Raw genomic sequence first — 24,982 nt, 5'->3', positions numbered from 1 at the left:
GGAGCAATGGTAATAATCACCTGCTGCTGCTGTGTCAGCAAGTGAATAATGAGGCTCCTGGGATCTCAGGTGTATTTAACCTGCAACTCACACTCTTCATTTTCCTGACAGCACACTGGTGAAGAAGGCAATGGAAGAGAAGTTTATGAACTCCAAGGGTATCAGCAGAGAGAAATGTCATTATAAGCCATAGCTCTCCCAGGTCACATCTTTGAAGACAGCACCCACATCATCACCTTTTGGCAGTGGCAGCTGAAGAAAGGTTGTGGCTGTAAAAACATGAAAGCTCTCTTCATCTGATGTGCTCTGCTTCTGGTCTGTGAGCTTCATACAGCAGCCAGCAGAAATGAGACAAGCTCATCACAGAGATCAGAAACCCTGCTTCAGGCTCTTTACTCAAAACAGAGAAGCTGAGGGCACCCCTTTCATGCTGCTTCACACCAATGGTCAGTAAAGCAGGAATCCTGTACATATAATAAACTGAATGCTTTCATTTGGTTTCATTCAAGTCCCTCAGAAGAACAATATTTACAATCAACCAGATTAAACGTTTCACATCACATAGGGAAAAAAAGTTCCAGCCTGACACTCAGTCTCCTTCCAGCCAAGGTACATTTCATAATTTGCTTTAAATGCTCTGCACTCTGCTTGCTACAGTAATTGATGTTTAAAAGGTCTTGCCTCACTTCCTGAGCATATTCAGCATCATAGAAACATGAAAGCTAATGAAGTAGAGGTAGCTGATGGCAACCTATTGATGAAAAAGTTGAAAGCTTTTGTTGGACAAAGCATGCAGAGAAAGGATGAGAACAGTACAGAAAGCAGGTAACACAAAAGGGCAGGGGAGGGAAAACTGAACTGACACATAGAAAATGAAACTTCAAACAGCAAGTGCAAAGCTTTTTCACTCACTTGAAGAGAAGGAGGTTTTAAAAATCTATTAGAGAGATCTGGAAGGGGAGAATCCCAGACGCCAAACACAGAGAAGTAGAGAGAGTTCCTGAGCAAGTGATGTCCCCCACAGACCTAATGAAAGAATACAGGAAAGCAGCTGAGGTCAGGAAACCAAATATAGTTAATTCAAAAAAAGACAGACCAAAACACAACACACTACAAAAAATTGAAACCTCTCATTAACGACCATGTATTTGTGGCTTTAAGTCTTATTATTCAAATTACTTATTATTCAAATCACAGAATTTTTGAATAGGAGAACTTACAGATGCTGAATTTAACAGCCCTAAAAATAACTAATGGCTTTCAAACACATTTTAAAAACTAATTCTGAATTTATAAAGTTAAGAAACTACTGTAATGCAACTTTCTGAAGTCTAAAAGGAAGAGAAGCATTAAACAAATTTCCCTTCGATGACATTTTCTCACGAAAACAGAAAAGCCCGTCATTCTCAGAATGCTCATCTCTCCTCTGCCAGTGGAAGCTAATTAGTAGCACAAAAGCATCAAAAGTATGACAAAAGTATCCAGAGCAGAGTGGAGCTCTGTTGTAGCTGTTTCTGTAAAAGTACGGCTTCACATACACAAGGCTCCTGAAAAGCATACAATTAAGTAATTTAGAGACATTTGTGGACACTTTGTCTCCACTGTTTCCACTTCAGCAGTGACTCAGAGCCCTAAGGCACAGCAGCTGCACCAACTCGGGATGGAGAGGAGAACGGAAAGAGGGAAGGACAGACAGACAGACAGACAAGCACCCCAGCACTGTGGCATCCACTGTTACAGCCAGAGCAGCACATCCTGTAGCCGTGGGCACGGTGGGTGACTATGGGACAGCTGCAATGAGGAAAGAAATGGGAGGACAATATCCAGACATTATGGTCTATGTTACCTTGTCACACTTCAGAGGAGTGAAGATGGAGAAAGAGTCAGACAAGAAGAATCACAAAGAAAGCATTTCCTGCAGTGCTGGCTTTAGTCACAGTAAATAAAGAAAGCCAATTTGAGCGTAATGGGCATTAGAGGTCTTCAAAAGCTGTTGATGTGCTGTTTCACAAATTATCCATTTATTGAGGGATTAGTAATACAGCATCAGTAAGCTGGGCTGTCTTTTGGTATTTTGTCTTTTTAGTTTGTTGTTGGGCTTTCTTGGTGGTTTTTTAAAGAATGTCAATGTGACCCCTCTGTGCAGCCCCATACCTTCCTCCCTTCAACACCTCCCATCCTTTTTCCTTCCCCTGCATTCCATGTTCTTCTGCTGGGTCCAGGCTCAACAGAGGCTGTAAACATTTCAGGGCTGGGATTTACAGAGCTGCAGCACAACAGGGCACCAACCTCTGCAGGAGACTCAAACTGCACTAAAGTAGAAGCAGAGGCAATGGCATGAGGTCTGAACACCCACCCACAGCTACTGACTGCCCAAATCCAAATTCTTCTGGCACTCCTGAGCCAGAGTGGGATGTGTTGCATTTCCCTGGTCCCTGCCTGCTGCCAGGCTGTGTTAGCACAGGTCTGAAGAATATTCTGTCATACACCAGTAGCTGTACTGGCCTGCTGCCAGCTCTGAACTGGGGGAGTTCATCCATCAGTCCTGCAGCACTTACACAGCCAAGCATGAACTCAGCACAGCTCCTGCAGCAGCCTTACAGAGAACACAAACATCAGAGCAGTAAATGAAATTGCTAAGAAAGGTACATGAGCACTATCTAAGGATGATTTCACATGGGTGAGTCACAGGTTAAGTTTAGCTTTCCAGAAGTCAGAATGCTGACAAAACCAAAACCAGGATTCCTGACATACAGCCAAGAGATAATAACTAACTAAAAAACAGAAAAAGATGAAAAATTGAGCTGAGACCAGAAGCTCTTCAGAAAACAAAGGTTCATGAAAACCCGATAGAAAGTCTATGCATTAGACTTTCTGGCAGCAGTTTCACCTACCAAATTCCTTTAATTCTCCACAGCAATATAAAGAGAGTATTTCAATTCTTACAATTATCTCTTTAGGAAACATTTTTAAAATTCAGCATTTAAGAGACTGAGAACCTCTGCATTGCTTGCAGAAAATAAGAAATATGAAAAATTGGCAATCTTCAGAAAATCAATTTAAAAAATACATCTACCTATAATAGTGCTGCTGCAACACAGTTCAGAAAATGGTTATTTCACTCCTTTGCTCAGAAAAGATACTATGCAAAAAGAGTGTATGAAAGATTCCAATTCTGCTTCTGCTGATGAGACATTTCACCACTGATTTCGAAAACACCAACTTCAGCCTGGACACTCACAAAATAATAAATAAGTATTATTGCTATATGCATTATGCATGAATGCCTGAGGAGCTTCCAGCTCTGCTATGATTTCCTCAGATTCTTCTGATCTATCTGCGCAGGGTGAGTATTCAGATGACAGAAATGGTAGGACATATCAATCTTCAATAAAAATTATATGGAATAAAGCATTAGGAACAGCATAACTTCAAGACTCTCTTCTGGATGAGATAAATTGTTCCAGGTAGACAGCAGAAATGACCCACATAATTCTAAACACTTCATAGTTAGCCAACATCAAAGAAAAGTGGCATTCTTAAGATGACGAAAGATATGCATTCATCAATTTTAAATTACTTGTTTTCTTCAGCTCCCTAGTCTTACAGGCTCCCATAATATATTAAGCAGTTGATCTCTGATAAAAAAAAAAAAGTATAGTTTACACACTTGTGAAGTTTCTAGCAGCATTCATAACACAGAACCACATATGCAGGGTTTAGAGTTCATACTGCGAGCATTCACTGCATCTTATATCAACATGATCACTATTTAGTTCTATTCCTGCATTGTACACATTTCACAAAAAGAGAATACTGAATATGCTCTCCCTTCAAAAATTCTAAAACTTTTAATTATATTCTTTCCAAGTTATGAAAACCAGAAATTTTGCTCCTCATAATTTTTTTGTACTAACTATGCAACTATTTCTCACCATTTTCTGTGTAGGAATAGTCAAGTGTAGGTGCTATGACAACATGATCATTTATTCCTCATCCCTGGCAGTGTTCAAAGCCAGGCTGGATAAGCCCTTGAGCAACCTGGTCTGATGGGACGTGTCCTTGCTTATGGTGGGGGGCTGGGACTAGAGGATCTCTAACGTCACTTCCAATCCCTTAATATTCTTAATTCTTACTTTCTATTTAAATTCAAGGTTTAAAAAAAATAGCACATTCGTTCCATAGCAAATCAAACTGGTGTGTACAGCAAGAAAATTAGATTTTAAAAGAAAAAGTGAACTTCTAAGATTGTGGTAAATTGTTTTTATTTTTCTATCAAGGCTTTTTGGAGACAGTTTGATCCTATTCTCTAGCACATTGGGCTCAGTGTCCTCTACCACAGGAAAAAATCAGCTGCAATATACACATATTACTTACTCATTTACTAAAACAATTGGCAGTATGTAGTGTGTACCAGCAAGCAGGTACATATTCAGCTAAAGCTTTGACAAGCTCAAGGAAGCACAGCTTACAAAATGAAGATTATAAAGAAAAGGTGTAGTAGTGAAAAGCCATTTAAAGAAATTAAGTTCTCTTTAACACATTTGTATCTTTTGAGACTATGAGAATGGTCAAGCTCCATCACACTGGACACAAACCCAAATTGCTCAGCTTTCTTCACATTCTCCTGCAGTCATACAGAAAAAGAGACCCACAACATTTTTGAGCATGATCTTCTAGTATGCCAGTCAAATATCCAAGTCATATAGTTTCCCCTCATTAGTACTCACTGCCCAGAAATCAATATTCAGTAATACACACAGCAAGGAACCTACTGAGAATAAAAGCCAAGCTATTTTGCTGCATAATGTACATCAAGGATATGACTTATTAAGACAAAATTCACAAAATGAGTAACCAAGAAACTTCCTTATGAAACATTAAAAGTATGTTTTGTTCTGTAGCCAATCCTCCTGACACTGTAAACTGTCTACACTCCAAAGCTGTCCCTGTTCATAAATATTGAACACATGTTCCTGATGTATCTCCTAAACAATTTGGCACTGTCACTTCTTAGAAGACAGAACACCTTTATGTTGCAAAGAATAAAACTACATGTGGCTCTTACTTTTCAGAGTATTTTTGTCATCTGTATCTGAAAGACCAGAATAATTCCAACCGTGAGAGCACAATGAAAAGGATGCTATCAATTATGCTGGCAAGCTTGTATGTGTGTCACATAGACAAAAATGAAACATACCTGCACCAAAACACACAGAAGGGATTACCAAGCTAGCATACAAGCAAGATGATGTTGGTTGGCTGAAAATACTTAACACCCTTTCCATCATCTTTCATAGCAGGAACCCCTCTAACTGTGGACACCTTTGCGGTCTATCTACTATCCTCACCCTGGAAAAGGAAAAGATAGCTTAGAAGGTAAAGCAGGTTAGTGAGTGTTGACTAATGGGCATCTACTTTATTCACTGCAATGCTCTGCCTCTTTAGAGGTAAACAAAATAGAAACTGAGGAAAGAAAAGGAAGCAAGAGACATATGCACTAACTTTATAAAAACATTAAAAAGCTTCAGCCCCAGACACATATTCAAACAAGATAACAAATCCTGTTTTATAGGTTTAGAAATAAACCTGTTATAAAAATAAACCTTTAGAAAGGTCTGCAAGAATATTTACCTTTTTAATACATAATGTATCTGAAAATAGTCCAGCAAATTTTTTCAACCTAGCTAGATACTATCCCTGAAATAAATTAATGCTGAAGTGAGCTTAAAAAAAATCTTTGATCTTGTTCTTCTTAACAGTCACAAAATTATTTTCAGGATAAGTCTTCTCAAAGCCTGAGTTGCTATACAGTTATAAAAGCAAGGACCTATGTGCAATTTATAGAGATAAGTTCCCAATTATCAGGGAAAGGCAGAAAGTAATAATGCTGTTAGTTACCCTTCAAGAAAGAAAATTCCATCCATGGTTCTGTAACTTTTCGGCTTCTACAGATTTTATTGTTGCATATTACTGCCTTTAGCCTCACTTACCAGGAGGTATGTGAGGTATATGACTGCATAAACAACATTTGCTCATCCTCACATAAGACCTTTTTATAAAATTCAGCTGAAGGACAGATGACCTTTAGCAGTGGCATGTTTCTGTCAAGCCTTTCAACAGCACCAGGAGTGTTTCTTTGCTCTAGCAAGTGGTCCCAGCAATCACAGGTACGTGGTATCTTTCTGGTAGCACTACAAACTGTCACACCTTAGACTCTGATCCAGCTGTTTTCAAAATACACTGCTGAACAGTAATGCTGGCACTCAGCAGGGGCTCTCTTTTCTAGGACAAAAGCCATCCTTTTGAAAGCAGAATTTGTTAAGCAATAGTAGAATACTGTGTTTCAGTATTTTCTTGCACACCAAGAAGTTTACTTTCACATGGTGAACCACAGAGAGACAAAGCAGGGTGTTCATTTGGATTGCAAAACTTGCATGTCTAAGGCCTAGATGGTGTTGTGACTTCTACAAGTGAATCAATATGAAACATAATGGCTCTCCCTTCACATAGATGATTGTCTAAAATAGTTCAAAAACCTAAGGTAGCTCAGTAATATGTGTAAACAAACACCATAAAAAAAACAATAAAGAGGAGGTAGTCAAAACATATTCAAAGGTTTGGCTGATGATAAAATAATAAATGTGATGTAATAGCAGTGAATTCTTACTCTTCTAAAGCTTGATGCATGTTCCCAGGTTCTTCAAAGGACAGAATATCAATGATTTGGTCATTCATAATTATATCTTCACTAAAGAGATCACCTGAATTAAATTGAGAATGCTCCAGTTTGTGATTTTGGCTTAGATCAGGCTGTGTCTCCTACAAAAAAGAAAAAAAAGGAGAAAATTAGCAAACTTTAGATTATAAAAGAATGTATAATGAGTCTAATTTTAGATCTAATCTGATCTAATATCATTGCAGTTTAACTCTGGGTGAGAAGGTTTCTATTTATCATCAGACTGTAAACCTGGAAAGAGTAGAAAGAGGTGCAATCAGATATGTATCTGAAATCAAATATACTACTTTTATCTCAGACTGATCTTTTTTAGTATATATCTGATCTGGAATACAGATTAAGAAATGGAGAACACAGAACACTTGTGAAAGTCATCTATGAAGTTGTCTTCCACTTCAAACTTTCTAGGTAATTAAAAAAAAAAATTGCCATACTATACAAATTACATATGGCAACATTACAGCATTATTAGGGAAAAAGGAATCCTATCCACAATGGAAGTGACTCAGTTCACAAAGACTTCAGATTGAGGGCTAATACTATTGTGTAAAAACCCCACTATAAATATCTGCTGCTAGACCAAGCTGGACCTTTTTTGCTAATTCATTATCACTATTTCTTTTGTATCCTTTTAATTTAAAGAGATTTATTTTTCAGACCTAAAATAAATAAAAGTTACTGATGGTGTAATTTTCAACAGCAGAAAGGCTGTAAGTGATTTGTGAGCTACTCTGGTCAGCCCAGAGGGATGAGAGATCACCACTCTTTTGGCAAACAAGGGGTTCAAAGCTCTCAGCACACCTCTCTTAGGACTGCTCCAATCACTGCAGTAGTCTCACTAAGATCTCTAGCTCCCTCCCAATGAATTTGTTATACTTTACATAAATACAAAAATAACAGTAAGAATGGCTGGAATTGCACCAACTTGATTAATATCTGTCGGACTCTATATTTTCTTTCTCTGCTGCAATATATACTGAAATACTTAAAAATGGAACAGAGCAATGAAAATACTTCATTCTCAATCCTATTTGCTTTGCTTAATCACTGAAGATATATATTATTGCACATTGAAGAAACTAAGACCAAAACTCAAATCCCTATTCCTGATAATCAGAAAAAAATTGCACCAAAGTTGCTGTGTTCAAAATAAGTTGTCTACTCCCTTGGCAACTTCTTATAGCCCAGAGACATCCTGCTTCTTATTCTGAGGGATGGAGGGGAGGAAGAGAGAAATATGGAAAGACATGAACAGGCAAAGGGTAACCCTCCTCAGATTCAGAGCCAATACCCAGGTACTGACAGCAGGTTTTTTTGATCAGGGTATCATTCTTACACTCACCTCTAAACCTGACTGCACTAAAGTTTAGAGAATGTAGAGATTACATTATCTGTGAGCCAAATTCATCACTTGGTGGATTCTTATTCATCTTCAAAAACTCTACAGACAATCTTAGCAAGTTAAATCATCACATATGATCAGTAAAAAAATTTAAATAACCTACTCTGACAGACAATACAACTCACCTGGTTTTTACAACAGAAACTCCATTTTAATATTTGGGTTCGGTAAATGATGAAAAAGACAACACATGTCAACACAAGGGAAACGAAAAAAGCAATGAAGAATGCTGAAGCACTGATGGCATGGCTGTATAAAATCTGAAATTAAAAGATCATTTAATTAAAATGCTATCTTTAATACATAAAAAGGTCAGATCATAACCGTAATTCAAACACTGTAACTGTAAGAAAACTGTAAATTATTTTTAAATGGCTTCACACACTTCAGGATTTCTCAGCTCTATGCTCTTACTACATTTTGATGAATATTTTCAAACAAGAGTGTGTTTTCAATAGGTTTCCAAGTCAGCACAGTTTGCTATGTTCACCTTGTCCAAATTCCTGTGAATTTCAAGCAAGAGAACCCCACAGACTAAATTTTTTTGCTTTGACTTTTGGGTGCCCTGTACTTAATAGCTTATTTTCCAAAGCTGCCACTTTCCTACGAAGTCTCATTGAAATTTCTGGCATTTGATGTTGCTCACGGGCTCTGGAAAGTCAGTCAGATGTTGGCTACTTTAATTAATGGCCATTTCTTGATTCAATGAAACTGAGAAAAACCATAAGGAGAAAGTACCAATATGAGTACAGAATAAACATGCAACTGACACCCACCCAATCTGTGTGCAACCTTGCAGCTTCTGCATTAGCCTGAGTCAGAAAAGGCTGGCAGAACCATAAGCCACAAACAACTTTTTAGACCTTTCACTTTAGCTCTTAACTTAATCTTTAAACTGAATTGCATTAAAAATTAATTTTTACTTCATGCTCTACGTAGCAAAAGTTAATTCAGTGTTTGTTTAGTTCTATGAGATCTTCCAATGAAAAACATAGCACAGCTATTGGTATAATGTTTCACCACTGATCATTCTGCTGGGGCTAGGAACTGTAAATAATTAACATGCTGCTTGTAAGCTGGGTTTGGTTTTTTCTTGGAACAGAAACCTGACAGCATTCCACAGAGTCAATGGTAATTCTGCATAGGAAATGATATTCAAACATGGCCCACAATTTGAAAATAATTTATTGTAATTTGACACCTCTGTCACATCAGGCCTCTGAGATCCTTCCACTTTCAGGGAACAGGAGATGCCACAGATAATACTGTGTATTTGTATAATAATACAATTATTATAAAAATTATATATATATATATATATATAAATATACAATTATTATATATAATTATAATAATACAATTTGTATAATAATACAAATAAGGAAAAAACGCTGCTTTGAAACTCCATCATTTTGTCTGAACCCACTTGCATTTGTCTAATTTCCATGCACTCTGTGAAATTTAAGGATCTCTTGAGGCTTCTGGGGAAAGCAAGGGTCTGGTGAGGATATGGATTTGTGAAGCTGGAAAGAGGCTGCTTTTCTTTTGGTGAAGAAAAAGCACCGGCTATGGAATGACTGTGCTTCCTAAGAGGTGAGACCCATGGTGGGACAGTCAGTCTGCATGAGGGAAGGCATTTTGGTCTGTGCTTTCATATTTAAAGAAAATGGGCTCTGGAAGGACAGTCCATGTCATTGGGGGGCTGTCAGTCCAAGCAGAACACAGCAGGTGCTTTAATGCCATCTGAAAGCAGCACAGCAGATGGTGCAGGGGAGGTGCCAGAGCCCTGGCTCAAGTCAAGCCCAGTGTTGGCCCTGCAGAATGACCTTCAAACCACAGACACATCAGCAGGCCTGAAAAGCCATTCCTGAAGCCAGCCTCTAAAGCCATCCCACCAGTGAGAAGAGGCATTACAGGCCCAAGAACTGATATGCTCCCACTGCTTTGCATGGTGCTGAGGGAAGCAAGCTTCATGAAAATCAGTGTAAAGGAATTATCATCATCTCTCCCATGCAACAGGCTTAGATGGGAGAGCTTCCCTTTTCACCAGCGTCCCATTCAGCATCAAAGTCCCCCAGCCAAGGGCAGAGGCACAAAGTACTGACAGGCCCCGAAGCGCTGTGGGATGGCATCTGGCACGGACACCCACAAAATTACCCTGTTCCAGGCAAGCAAGCACTTTCTTCCAGTGGCACAGAATAGAAAGGGTTTGTAAAACTTTAAAGAACAGCACAGTATCTAAGTGTTCAAACAAATCATGTGAAAGCTGATGGGACCAATGTAGCATGACACTGTCATGACCATGTAATTAATTCTTCACTTGTCATTCCCAAATACTGCCCTCTTAGTCACATATGTGCCTTGGCTTTAACATATCCATGAACAGGCTTAAATAATTACTTTTAATAAATAAATCTGAGATGGAGAGCATTTATGACAGCTGACAATATGAATGAAATAAAATATAACACACCTTCTCCAGCTAATCCTAATTTTCTTGCACAAACTGGTTTCATTCCAAAATACCTCATGTTTGGCCACAGCCCAAAGTCAAATATTATGCATGTGAAACATCATGTTTTAAATAATTCCTAAGCTTTATTTTTTTAAAATTTATGGTATTTTCCACACATCTTTACCACATGTTTTAGTTACAAAGCCTGTTGATTTACTATGTTCAAATGCAGCTGAGCTAATTTTACCTACCTACAGAACAGTTTACAAGAACTTTTTGAGGTCCAGCTATCAAATTCAAATTGGAAAAATAATAAGAACAGTAAAAAGGCTTTATGTATAATAACAGATTGCAGAAATTTTCATGGTCAGTTGAGACCAATGTAGCTTACAGTCTTGGCTTAAGACATTAGCAACTGCTGCAAATCAACTCACAGCAAATTTTACAGAAAACATTCATGAGGTTATTTTTCTAACCCAGTCAGCTGCCTCATGGTTTACACCTCTAAGAGTTTCCAATAAATAGATTTATGGCAAGTCCATTTGTAATTCTTAGCTATACAAATGTCCAATCCTTTTAAATATTACTATATCTTTACCCAGGGACTATGAGTTCTCTAGCTTATGTATAGTTTTAGTTCCTACCATGTTTAATCGTGGCTTTCATTTTAACAGAATGGGCACTTGATCTTCAGTTACAAGACAGCCAGGTCTGGACACGTTATCTATTACAATAATAAAAGCTGAGAAGGCAGAGATCCCAGCAGAAGAGAATACTGGAACAAGAGGCTCCTGTGCCAAATCTCCCAAAAGATTGCTTATTCTAAAGGCAGAGAGAAACTCATGGGACAGGTCCATGGAAGGAATGAGTGGTCTAGTCTTCAGGACCTACTCAGGCAAGCCCTATCCACATGCACAGCTACAGCAAAATGTTCTATGGTGAAACAAACTGCTTCTGCCTGAACACAAATAATCCCAATACTCTTGCCAACCAAGCCACAGCTTCTTTAAAAACAACTCCTTGCAACAGCAGCCTGTCAAATTAATGAGAGGCTGGGGGAGCAAAACAAGTTTGGGGAAGGGATTACTCTAGCAATGAAACTGATGGATGAAGTAGAGAGTTTTTTAATAAAAAAACTATCTAAAAGAATAATAGTGCTGCAATCAATGTAATTTTGAAGGTTTATTTGGCCTGTTAAAACCTATGTTTCAGAAATACTTCAAAAGCCAAGAACAGAAAGTCATATTGGAAGAATGACTAGTTAAAAAATGAAAGGAAGCATAAACTATGCCACTCTTTCCACAGTTTTATTTGTCAGGCTTGAGTATCAGCATCATACAGAAACCTTTCCTCAACCAGTGGAGGACACTTTTAATCTTTTGGAAAAAAAAAAGTTTTCTCATGGTGGTTAGGCACAGCAGCAGGTGAGCATAATCCCCATCACAGTTTCCGCCTGGACAATTCTTCAAATGTAAGAACGTGGCAAGGAGCATAATGGGATTTTTAGATTTTTTGTACTAAATATTGCTGGTTTAAGACAAAAAAAAAAAAGACCCCTTATGTTTAGCCCTGTTTTCTTCTCAAAATCTGAGAAGGCAGAACCTGTGTGTGATTACTAGCCAATAGCTGAGTGATGAGACACAAGTACACATGTACATCCTTAGCTCCTAAGATTTACTTTAGATTGTGCAGAAGTATAAGCAGGAGAGTCAATCTAATATCAAATCACGGAATTTACCTTGGTCTTTTCTTCTTCTGTTATGGTAAGTGATGCCGTCAATGATACAAGATGTGTTTTATTCTGAGAGAGATACAAAAAAATTACCTGTATTAAAAAAAAAAAAAGCAGAATCCACTGGCAAACAGCCTAGAGTCTCTAGAAAAGCTTCTCCTTAGAAAGTTAGCTATACTTCTCATTAAGCTTAAAGCTGAAATAAATCTGATAGGAAAACGCAGTGTACTTCGGGGTAACACGAAAAGACATGGAAGCAGCTACTCTGTGGGATTCACTCCCCATATCCCAATGCACAAAGTATTACATTTTTCTTTGCCTATAACATCTGGGTTGGCTGAGAATGTACAGAACAGGAGCCACAGTCTCCACAAATCTCTACTTTTACCATGCCATGCCCTGTTTTTTAAAGTTTTCCTCTCTACCGCTCTAGCACCACTCCCATTCACGTGGAACACCTTTTCCTCCAAAACTAAGGAGAAAGGCAATTGAAATGAAAATATATCTGCAGGTTATAATTACATGTAATTATGAAAACCACAGAAAAACCATCAAGTCATATTTAAGAACTGAAAATTTTTACTTTGGCAGAAACCACTTGTCCTGTCTCCTACTCAAAGCCAGGCTAATTCCAGCATTAGAACCAGTTGTTTCAGAGCCTGATGCAACAGAGTTCTCAAAAGTCAGCAAGGATGGAGATTTGTCAGCTTCTCTGAAAAATCTTTCAGACACAGAAGTCTTTACTAAAAGGTGTTTTATGAGCAATGAGATTTTTCCATGGCTGCAACTTTTTTTTAGTTATTATAAAAATATGGCAAAACTTTCAATCTCTCTGAGACTTCAGCAATATTCATGGAAGTCTGTGGGACATTTATTTCCAGGGCAAATGAATAATCTGCAGAGAAATATGAAAAGTATAAAGAAAGGCTACAAGACAACACACAAAAATACTTTACTTAAGGAGATCTAGGACTTCTTAAGCTATGAAGAATAATTAATGCATTTACAAATTCATGGTAAACAATCAGAGAGCCCAAGAGTTTCATTTCATACATGATGGCATCATTGTTTAGGGAGGCTAGAACCACCTTGGAGTCTATTTTTTTTACAAAACTTGTGAGGAGCAGAATAAAATTGTGAATAAAATACCTGTGATGAACTGAAAGTTAGCTTCGCAGGCAGTGTCAGGACCCTGCCGTGCCGCATTTCTTCTGAATCAAGAAGTGCAGAGTAGTTGATTGCAAAGTGTTCTCCACCTATTAAAACAGGGATATGGAGAGATTTGCTTTCTTCCATGAAGATTTCTCAAAGATCCCTGGGGAAGGCTTGGAACAGCACTGGAGCTTCTCCTTTCTGTCACAGCAGATGCCACACATCCAGAGTAGACAGTTCACGGCCACCTGAGCTCAGTAACATCCTTCATATCTGCTGCCTCTTAAGAATTCAAGCAAATTCAGCCCAGGATCTGGAAACTGCATTAAATGATGCCCTGACCTACCCAAAACCATTATTTTTTGACACCAAAAGTCACATGAGATTATTTTAAAATATTTTTATTATAAAATGGATTGCCTAAATTTTAACTACTAACTTGTTGATTCTCTCCTTATTGAAACCAAAGAGAAATATGACAGAATTCAGCTGAATTTTCATTTACAATGCACTGAAGTATGGAAAAATTATTATGGCCAAAATTGAGCATGACAAGGTACCTAGGCAAGGTATGGGCTGACTTCAGCATTAATATAGCCATGACGAAACTTCAAACTATGCAGAAATCTAGTCTGCTGGGTTTTTTTCCACTTCAGTATTTTTCACACTGATTTGTCTGGAAAATCTAGTTTCAACTCCAGATTCAGTAATTATAAATAAATTATGTAGCAGCTCCAACTTGGCTTATCAGATATGAAAGCCATTTTTCTATTCTTTTTCAGGGATAATAGTTTCCAGGAAATCTCTGTGGAAAACCATCAATTTCTTCCCATTCCCAAAAAGACCAGTCCTACAACCTCTGCTCAAACTGCTGTTAACAGGAATGGAGTTTGGCTATCCAATTGCAATCAGATAGCAGCCTCAGGTCTATTTATTTTCCTTTTCTACATGGAAATCTTTCACCATAAAACTATCATAACCAGAGATACTTCCATCATAAAGAGAAATCAGTGAACACTTCTGAAGCTCCTGGAGAAATGCTGTGACTCCCAAAAGAAAGCTGCTAATTTTCGACAAGCTTGTGATTAGGAAAATGGAGATGAAGAAATCAAGAAAGATAAAATTTAATGCATGTGCACTGATTCAACTGCTACCAATTAGAAAAGGAACAATCTGACTTCACAACTGGAAGAGGTTTATTTCTCTATTACTTGCTTTGACTTCATAATTTGTTCAGTTTGGAGAGAACCCATACTGAGAAGAGCTGCCTTATTTCTGGTGAATCATCTTCCCTGTATGTATGGCCTTTTACAATTCCAATGCACCTCAATACCTGAGCAAGCTGAGCTGCTACACTTGTCTAAAAATGCCTCAAAAATATGATTAAAATGCCTTTTGCAGAAATTTTTAAAAATACCCAAAATTAACAAATATAATTGTGAAAGACTCTCTCTCTCTTTCATTTTTGATGGCAATGTTTACAAATTAAAGGAGGCTCAGTTCTGTGCCTGGAAGACTAGAAGCAGTTCAAAGGTGGGAGTCAAAATAGCTAACAGTGAGCTGACAGAATTGGAAACTGCAGCCTAAAACCTTTCCCAGACTTTTTCACCTGTATTAACTCATAATCAAACAATTTACACCACTGTAATTAATTAAATAAATAAATACATACATAAAGAAATACTGTGATTTTAACAGATGCACTCTGACATATTTTATGAGGGGTATTTTACTGCATTTTGTTACCTTGCAAGAAACTTTTCCTGTAAATCTGTATGCCATTTGTGGTCTTATTCCCACTGTTTTTTTGAACATGTAGACCAGTGATGTTGTCCATGATGATAAGATCTGTGATGTTTGTTGACAGCAATGTGTTGGTGTTATTAATCACAAGTGTAATGTATGCAGTTTGAGGGTCATGTTCAACATCCACCTGAAATCAGAAATATTAGTATTAATGGTGCAAGATAGCTGTATGGGCATCTTAACAGTAAAATTCATAGCCTTGATTACAAATAAAACTTCATTATTTGTGCAGACTTATTTTTTGAAGGTATTCTGAGTGATCTGCAAATGAAACTACACTCAGTTTGATCTCACATTCCCAGTGAGATTTTAATCTTTGGTATGTCAAGCTGTTGCTTGGAGACAGTGGCAGAAAGCCAGAAGGTGGAAACTCAGCTCATACACGACCAGAAGCATAATCAAATTCTGAATATCCCCATGATACTGCATACAACACAAAACTGGATCACAACTTCATAACTAGAGTTTGGAAAATTCTTAAATTTTTACCTTTGTACCACAAGGATGTTTTTTTTTTACAAGCTTCTTCACTGCAAAGTAATTCTCTCCATGCAGTTTTGGTCTCTATTTTCCTTTCTTTCACAGCAACCCCATTCTCTGAAGGACACTGGCTGTCTTGACTTGCCCTTCTCACGTGAGGACAGATGGAGCCCCCAGTGAACTTGGGAGTCCATGGCTCTGCTTCCAATTAGCAGTGATGGTCATACACTAATCACCAATCTCTAGCAACATGCACTCATGTGATTTATTTATTCCATTAAGCCCTTAAGTCTCATTGAGCAATTATACCCTCTAAATGAAATTATTCAGAGTTGCTTACTGACCTCTCACCTCCCAAACTGCCTTCCTCTGTAACTCATATTAAATTAGAATTGCCTAAATCTTTACAGGATCTATAATACTATGGTGATCTATAGTATATTCATGATGACTTATGAGGTTTAAATAATGACACTAAATTCATAGTCCTTTAACTGACAGAATTATGATTCAGGCCAAACTTTTCTCTTTTTAGATCTTCCTTTTAAGGAAACATCTACACTGTATCTGGACACCCGCAAATATAAAATAATAAAGCAGTCCTCATGAAAAATTAGTTCTAAAAATATGAATTGTGAAAGACTTCATGGTATCCAGAGTTCATGACATCCATAGGGTTTAATACATGTAGCTATGGTCTTATTGTGCACTGATCTCTGCATTTCTTACTGGTTCAGCATAGAACCAGATGACAGTTTTAGAAATTAAGGGATGAAATTCCCAACTATTTATTGTACTAGAAGCTGCAAGCAATGTATAAAAATGTATGTATCAATGTATGCGTAAAAATAGGCTTATTATTATATATTATTAGTTATCTTCCTGAGGAAACCATTGCCGATATCATATGCCTGTATATCATGAGTTACACCCTGTGGGATCTCAGCACCTCAGGACTGAGGTGCCGAGTCACCGAGACCACCCTTGGGGGGCTCGGGAGTCCTGGAATGTTGCCAGAAGTGTCTGGTGGCTGGACTTTGATCCTACACAGGAGACGACACCTGTATGAGGATAGGAGGATTTCACCGGGGTGAATGGTGAAGGGATTAGTTAGTTAGAGAGTGAGACACAGGGTTTAGGATTTCTGTGCAGGGGGGTTTAGAGAAGTAAGATGGAGGAATTGGGGCGTGTCCTGTCCTTCTTCTTCTTCTTCTTCTCCTCCATCTTCTGTGGTGATGGTGGCACTTTGAGATTGGTTGTTACTAAAAGTGCACCGGGCAATAAGGGTGAAAGGTATTGGGGAAAAATGATAAATATTGTATACGCAACTTTGGGTATAAAGATAGGTGACCGCCCGGAGGGAGGGGAGTGTGCTCATGGCTGGCTGCTGAGCAGACCTCTGTCGGGCCGAAAGAAAATCTTTTAGATAAACAATTAATAAACACAGAGACCGAAAGAAGAACTGAAGCCTCTTCTCATCCTTTGAAACGTGGGCTGCTTCAAGGCCACCCCGGGCCTTTCCAGGCCCTCCAAACAGCCGAAAACCGGACAACACCCCAGCTTCTGAGAGTTAAAATCAACAAGTATTAAAAATATGTTTTGGTCAGATTTTCTCTCTCCTGGTTTCTGAACTGGCATGATGCAGCCAAGACGCCTTTTAACATTTCATGTGCAATCACAAAGTCTAGATACCTGCTTTAAAAAGCAAAATCAAAATGAAACAAGAAAAAAGTCTCAAAACCCCATTTCTCATTAATATTAAATCCATGTTTTTCATTCCTTACTTTTGACTGGTAATCAGACTTCAGCGCAATTGCAAAGGGGTTGAAAGAATTTGGATTTTTTCCCCTCAAATCAGCAGATGAGAATCAAGCAACAGGTATGGTTGGCAGTTCACTTCAGGTACCTGGGAGAGTGGCATGAAAGAACCACAGCAAGAGCATGGACACGACAAGAGAAAAGAGACAAGGAAGGAACTGCCACAGAAATTGAAAGGAATGGAGGATCCTTGTTAGGAGTAAGTTAGAACAACTAGAAACAGGAAAGAAAGGAGAAAAAAGATTAGCCTTCCAATGCACGAAGGCTTAGGAGATTAAGAAACAAGCCAGGTAAAAGTGTTAGAAGACAAGCAATTAAATTTAAAGGTTTATTTCAGCCCTGTTAAGGATTATTGTCACTGTGTCGTACTGTTACAGAAAAGTTCACATCATACCATGGAATGAAGCTCTTGAAGAAACATTTCTGGAAAGAAGGAAGACAGTGGGTGCTGGAAGCACTGGTAAAACTTAAACACTTCAGTTTCAATAAGCCTATTTCTACATCAAGATGTTGGAAAGATTCTGATTCCAAGAAGCAAACATGAGACACCTCCATGCTCTGAGGAGCGACTCATTGTAGGAGGAGGAAAATGCGCAAAATGCACTTTTCTCTATTTTAAACAGCTAAAGAGCACCATATGGCCAGTCTGTCTCTTAGCATGAAAGCATTTGTTCACTTGAAATAGGACTGAAGCAGAAGACAATGTAAGCCAAGGAAAATTAAATGTGAACTGCATTTGCAGGGGGAAGACAATCACATATAATTGTACAGTTTTCAGTAATTTACAACTAATAGCACTACAAAAGTATTTTCTGATAAAGACAGCATCTATAACACATTACCTTTAATCTCCTACAGCAGTTATTTTGCAGCTTTTAATGAGCCTGTGTGAGGCTGTTGTAAACAGCAGAAAAAAAAAAAAAAAAAGATGGGACTGTTTCAAAGCCTGTTCTTGAGAGGCTTTGCTATAAAAACTGGAGATCCACAGACAGAAAAGCAGAAGATTCTTTGTTACTACTTCTATGTCTGAAATGCTTACTTCTCAGTCTCATGAATCATGATAGGCTGCTATTTCAATAACAACATCAGAGGTAATTAGCACCATGAGATGTGATGCATATTCATTCTTCTCTACACAGCTGATCTGGTGAAGGTTATAATGTCACCTCTTCTGTACTGGTTACTGAATCCTCTACCCTCAGGCACCATTTCAGGGGCTGAATTCAGGTTGGTCCTAAAGTTGGATGTGTTCTCTCTCTCTCTCTCTCCAGGAGACAGCTAAGATGAACTGACTGTAATTATAAAAATTCATACCTGCTTCATCAAGTGCAAAGAAAGGGAAAATAAAAAAAGGGGGAAAAAAGGAAAAATAACAATCTAATAAAAATGAAATGGGAAGTTAAAAAAATTTCCTTATCTTTGCTCCTTACAAGCATTTACACAAGTCAAATGAAACCTTTTTCCATGAAATACTGTGCTGCAGGTGAGTCCCACTGAATACTCAGACATGACACAATAGCTTTGCTATGATTGTGTGTTAGGATGCCCAAACACACAATGGGCAACAGAGGGGTCAGTGCTTCATCCTTCAAAAGTCCACACTTGACCCAGTTAGGGCACCCATGGCAGGACCAGGGGAATATCTCAGAAGGTTTATCTCATCTTGTAAAATTTGTCTATCTCTACCCAGTCTCTTGGCTGATTACTCTGGAGTTATTGAGGTTTGCTCATTTGCAGTTTTAGAAATTAACAGTCAGGTTTTTACTTCATTTTTCCACAATCCAAAATGCCCTGAAGCCTGAGATTTCACTGACTTCTGTTTTGAATCAACATTGCAAAACAATGCCTCTCAGAGAGTAGGACCATTGTAACATCAAAATGCACATACTGCCAAAAACTTAGCATGGGCACAATCAGGTTCCCACTTTTGAAAGGTCATTTGGACACAAACTTCCTACCAACAAGAGAAATGTAAGAAAACTCACCATGCCACATTTCTGAAGGGTTATTCCAAATTCAGAAGACACTGACATATTGGACACATCTTCAGGCTACGGAGGAAGGGGAAAAATCTACATAGTGTATGCAAACCCAATTTACAAACTTCAGCAAGAAGTTAAATTATATAAATAAATAAATAATAAAAAACATATAGAGGTACCAACAGGCTTCCAATTTAGGAGTTTTGTTATCCCAACAGTTTAATCTTTTTTCTAGTCCAAATGTGTAAAAACTACTTATTCCCACAAGTATTAGATTAGAATCTTATTGATATATTCATCTTTTGACTATCATAATTCACAAAAAAAACCACACTATGCATAAAGTTCATCAGACTATACAGCTTCTTTTCATTACTAAGTGTCAATCAGAATTTACACAGCAATCACACAGCTGTACCACTCACAGGAATTCTTTGGAAATCCCAAAACTATTTGGTGCTGCTGAAGTCAGGTCAAATGAACACAATCATCTGAGACAGAACTAGAAATGTACTAACTGGATAGTAAATTCCCAACATTCAGTTTTACAGAATTGCTACAATCCTGACAAACACTGAAACTGGCAAAGCATCTGTTACTGACCGGGAGGCGGCTGAGGTCAGACTCCCGTTTGAACAGCACCTTCTTGGTCCAGGAGGGGATCAGCGCCAACAGCGAATGGCTCCAGGGGCTGTCCGGGGCTGCCGAGCTCAGCACCTGGCCAGGGGCTCTGCTGGCCTCAATGGCCTCAGGTAAAGGCACTGCTGAAAACCAAGGCAACATCCAGCATCAGAGCTCAGGCTGGGTTCTGCATGGCAGGCACTTGGTGCAGATGCCAGCCAGGGAGAGGGCTCAGGCACCAGTGCTCCGTGTGCAGGCAGTGCCAGATACTCTCTCCCAAGGCACTCAATATCACGACAAGCAACAGAGACTGAGGCCAGCCAGGAAATGGGATTTGTTCTGCAAAACCCAGCAGGAGTCAGAACAAAACTGTTTCCTCCCATATACCCAACAGAAAACTTCCTGCCATTTAAATGTAAAGTTTTTAATGCATGATTTAAAAGGTTTAAGCCATAAATCAACTGTTAATGTTTTCAACACAAAGAAACTTTCAGCAAAGCATAAAGAATTCAAATAATCCACTGTGTGAGGGGCATCAGTGCTAAAGGTGTTCTGCTATAAAAATGCAGTCTTCCAATTAAGCACTGACCTTGCCAATACACATTCAGAACTGAAATACTTCTCAGCTGAAGACGGATCTCAGTTACATTTCAGTTGAAGTGCCATCAAATCAAACGCTCATAAATTTAGTAATAAGCAATATAAATGCTAGCTTATACTCTTAAATTTTTATGAAAGATTAGTCAGTGATATTGCACAAAGTAACAGGCATAGTTTTGAAATCATATCACTTTGATCTGAGAGTAAAGCACTTAAGACATTAATAAAAGAAGCTTATACTAAAAATAAATAATTTAATGTGTTAAATTGCCAAAAGGTAAAGCTGCTGAATTAAGAGAAATATGGTATGAAAATTTAAAATGATAGCTGGTTGCCTATGTTCAAATAAGTTATTTTTTTCATTTTTTGCTTAATATTATTCTCATTTATTACTTATTTTTAAATTAATTTTCAGCAATATACATTAAAATGAACAAAAACTCCCATTAAAAAGGCAAGTAGTTTTTTGAAATGACTTTTCTATGAAAAAGCCTATTACATATTAATAAAATATGAAAAGCTGAAGACACTAAAATCTCACCAATATGAGTAGCAGCAGTTTTTCTGAAAAGCCACTGCTCTATAAGAAGAACAATATAGGGAAATACAATTAGTTGCAAATAGAAAAGCATGGACAGAGTATTCAGAACTAGACCCTTAAAAGGAGCCTTAAAGCATCAATGCACACGAATCACTAAAAATAATTCTGTTAACAGAATGAATGAGATGCAATCCTGTTACTTACAAAACCCAGGTGGACAAGCACTTGGGAAGTTTCCCTGTCTTCCCAATGTTTGTTTGGAAGGGAGTATACTTGACAAAATTGTGAATATATTGGCCAGGGAAAGTTGGTGTCTGTATTTTATGACCAGTTTTAATTCACTCTCTAAGTTTTACTGAAGTATTTAAACCACTGTTAAACAATGTGACAGATTTGGAGTAATTTGGGGACTTTAAAAACAACATGGCAAACTTGGTGAGAACAGGAACATGTAGAATTATAACAAATGCCCACATATCTTTGGGGTTGGAATTTTTTCAAGACAGTCATGCATGGCTTATTTCAATTTCAAGACTAAGCAATGCTGCAAATCACTCAGAATGAAACCAGTGCTGAATTTTCAGTGCAGTACAAATCTGCTAGATACGAATTTGAGCTCACCTAGCCATGACACTCCCCAGCAGATCCAAATATATTGTATCTCACCTCCAGTGGTTTTAAACCTGTTTCTGACTACTGAATCAAGCTTCTTTGCAGTTTTATAAAAATATATTCACACACCAAAAAAGATTAATTTTATATATGCTGTGTCTCTCATATATTAATGCAACTGTCACCCCATTCCTATGAAGGAGGGGCACCAATTCTCCTTTTTGTTTTCTTGACTACAGGAACTTTCCTTTAGCATAAACAGAAACCCTGAATGAGCTTCTTTGTAGGGCTTTGTAAGTCAAAGTGACAAAAATGTATTAATTCTGTTGAGCAGCTACTACCTTTAAGGTGCTTCTTCTTTAGCAGTTCATTTACTTCTGAATTTGGGATAAGGGTCGTCAGCCAATAAGAAGTGTGCTGTTGCTTCATAAGGTATCTTTTGACCTTGTGTCCTGTGTAGTATGACATCTCCATGAGCACACCCAGCTGCACTCTACATGCGACAGCAAAGCCTGACACTCTCCCTCTAAAGAGTATCGAATCCACAGTAACCAATTTAATTAACTGATCATGTTCCCTGACTGGGAATGAATCTCTGGATTACTAATTACACAGATGAGTCTGTTTTCAAGTCGTGCTTTGTCACCACTTACAATCCCAAGATAATGTTCCCCACTCCCAGCAGAAGTCTCCAGCATGTTATTTAGCTGCTCCATCATCAGTAGCTGAAGTAGTAGAACTTTTATGTTAAGCAGCTCAACATTGATGATGATGATAGGGATGTTCCTGCAAATCCACTTGTATATTCCCAGTGGAAGGTTTTGCTTAAACAGATTCACCCAGTATGATGCATGTCCATACAGCAACTTGTGCCACTGCTTTTCTCCAGAATTTTTCTCATCCTGCCTATTAATTTTTAACATTATAGTCTGTTCTACAATACTCTAGATCCACTGTCAGTAAAGCTGCACTTTTCTGTGGCATTCTTGTTTCAAGTATTGACTGTCAATTAAATAAAATAACTTTTTTCTGATCCACAGATATTTAACTGTCACTGGAACAGCTAATCTACAAGAACTTAACTGCTTTGCCACATAACTTGCTGCATATTCAACATCAGCCCACATAAATGTATTTATCAATTCACCTACTGTCTTTTTTTCAGGTAAGTTCCTATTGTAGATGTAGGAATGTAGATGTCTGCTGGGTGCTTGAAAAGCTAGACTCTAAATATGTGAAAAAGGATGGTACAGGCATAATACATTCTGTCTTCTTCACATACATTCTAGATTTCTGTTCTGAAACGTTTGTTGTTTTTTTTTTTTAACAAATGGATTAATCAGACTTTGGAAAATTAACATTTGACTGCTGAACCCTTTCACTGAAAAGCATTGGGCTTTCTTTTGGAAGCTGCTCAGAAGTGCAATTTGTTTCCACGGTGCCATCAACACTGTCCCTTCAGAGATGCATCCCAGTGCTGACAGTGACTCTGAGGTCTCCTTGCTCCTTCCACTCTTTTTTTCCTACAGCTTCAATCTTCATAATTTTCTGGCTGTTTTCAGAAAAGCCATTATCAGGCTGCAAGGTCATAATTTCCATTGGTTGCTAAATGGCAATGATTCCCACCCCTTTTCGAAAGAAAATCTCTGCAACGCAGGGGAACAGTTTCAGCTTTGCACCAAGCAGCCCCTCTCAGCTGGGCTGGCCAGGCTGCCACCAGGCACTCCCTGACTACAGCACCTCAGACCAAAACATTTCCCAGCAAGCAAACTACCAAAGCATGGGGCTTCAACTGGGGCTTTCCTGTAAACATCTCCAAAGATGCCAAATCAAACAGTTCATCAAAGAAAAGACAGAAATTTCACTTTCTTTTGAGCTGTGAGACAATATCACAATCTTTAAGAACAATTTTTTGGGGGTTTTTTGTAATTAAAAATTCCCTTGTTTTACAAGGCATTATCAAGCTGTTAAATATTTTATCTTACTTTTAATTAGCACATTAATTAAACGTTTTCCCATTATTTACTTATACATAAACCCAATATAAGTGGATAGATCAGAACCCTCTCTTAGATAGATCTTGTATTGAATTTCAAAATGAAAACACAAAAACCATATTAATATAGCTGCAACAGCTGGAATGCTGCTGTAACATTTTACCTCTCACATTCCCACAGGATTCACTCAGTCCCCTACGTGAGCATTCCACCACCATATGAAATAACAAATGCACAGTTGATCAGAGCAGCCTCTGCTACTTAATGTTCAATTTTCTTTGCTGTTCTCCCAAGGTTGCTACTTGCCACTTCAGCTCTGTGCACTATTGCCTTCTGGGCAATATGGCTCTTCTGGGCTTCCAGCTGCCACTCAAGGTGCAGGCAATACACTTAGGAAGGAGAGCACCCACTGCCAGCCCTCACTGCACTCACTTGATGCTCAGGGAGTGCAAATACTGAGGATCCAACCTGGCACAAAAGGCACCTGCAGCGTAGAGAATGTGATGGAAGAGGATCAGTGTTCATACAGACTGGGGGTAGAAGGATGGGTATTGTAAGAAAAGGTTTTTTCTCCTGATTGTGGACAGCACACTGTCCTTTACTCTGAAATTAGTTCTGTGTAAGGACATGGACCTGGCACAGCAGAAGCCTTGGCCACTGGACTCAGGGGCTGAGTCCTGAACTTGTCAGTGGCATTGACCACCCACCTTCAGAACTGCACACACAACATCACAACAGAAGTTAAGCTGAAGGTTACTCCTGGCTACAGCAATTAGATTGGATAAGAGATAATGAAAATCATCTTACAATAGGTTTACATTAAAAACTCCAGTATGTCCTTAAGGCTTCTATACCTTTACAGCCCATTCTAAGCAGTAGAATGCCAAATTACAGTAGGAAAGCAAAGACACTGACAAGTTTGTGAAATTTCAAGTTCAGAATTAAAAATGAGAAAAAAAGCCCAACAATTTAACTAAGACATTAATTCTAATTTATGGTTCTCAAGGGCTAAATATTTCAATTGAGCTTCCAGAGTCTCACTTGC

At 38.2% G+C, this 24,982-nt stretch overlaps 1 protein-coding gene across 10 annotated transcripts in view; it reads right to left on the bottom strand.

Annotated features, from left to right (window-relative positions):
• EVC2 (EvC ciliary complex subunit 2) overlaps nucleotides 1-24,982 on the bottom strand; it is a 64,999-nt gene that overhangs the window by 35,400 nt on the left and 4,617 nt on the right. For 5 of the 10 annotated variants that reach the window (XM_074541741.1, XM_074541743.1, XM_074541742.1 and 2 more), the window contains exons 3-9: nucleotides 20,170-20,330; nucleotides 19,570-19,635; nucleotides 15,227-15,413; nucleotides 13,478-13,584; nucleotides 12,335-12,397; nucleotides 8,267-8,401; nucleotides 6,671-6,822 (exon numbers count right to left, since the gene is read on the bottom strand). In XM_074541741.1, coding sequence (XP_074397842.1) covers nucleotides 6,671-6,822; nucleotides 8,267-8,401; nucleotides 12,335-12,397; nucleotides 13,478-13,584; nucleotides 15,227-15,413; nucleotides 19,570-19,635; nucleotides 20,170-20,330 — 871 coding nt within the window. Of the gene's footprint in view, nucleotides 1-6,670; nucleotides 6,823-8,266; nucleotides 8,402-12,334; nucleotides 12,398-13,477; nucleotides 13,585-15,226; nucleotides 15,414-19,569; nucleotides 19,636-20,169; nucleotides 20,331-21,328; nucleotides 21,368-24,982 lie in introns of all 10 variants that reach the window. The other 5 variants (XM_074541744.1, XM_074541745.1, XM_026792590.2 and 2 more) reach the window with 5 other exon arrangements.

This window comes from Zonotrichia albicollis, chromosome 5 (genome assembly GCF_047830755.1).
Source record: "Zonotrichia albicollis isolate bZonAlb1 chromosome 5, bZonAlb1.hap1, whole genome shotgun sequence".
In the NCBI taxonomy this organism is placed as follows: domain Eukaryota; kingdom Metazoa; phylum Chordata; class Aves; order Passeriformes; family Passerellidae; genus Zonotrichia; species Zonotrichia albicollis.
This window is presented reverse-complemented; position numbering and strand designations above follow the sequence as displayed.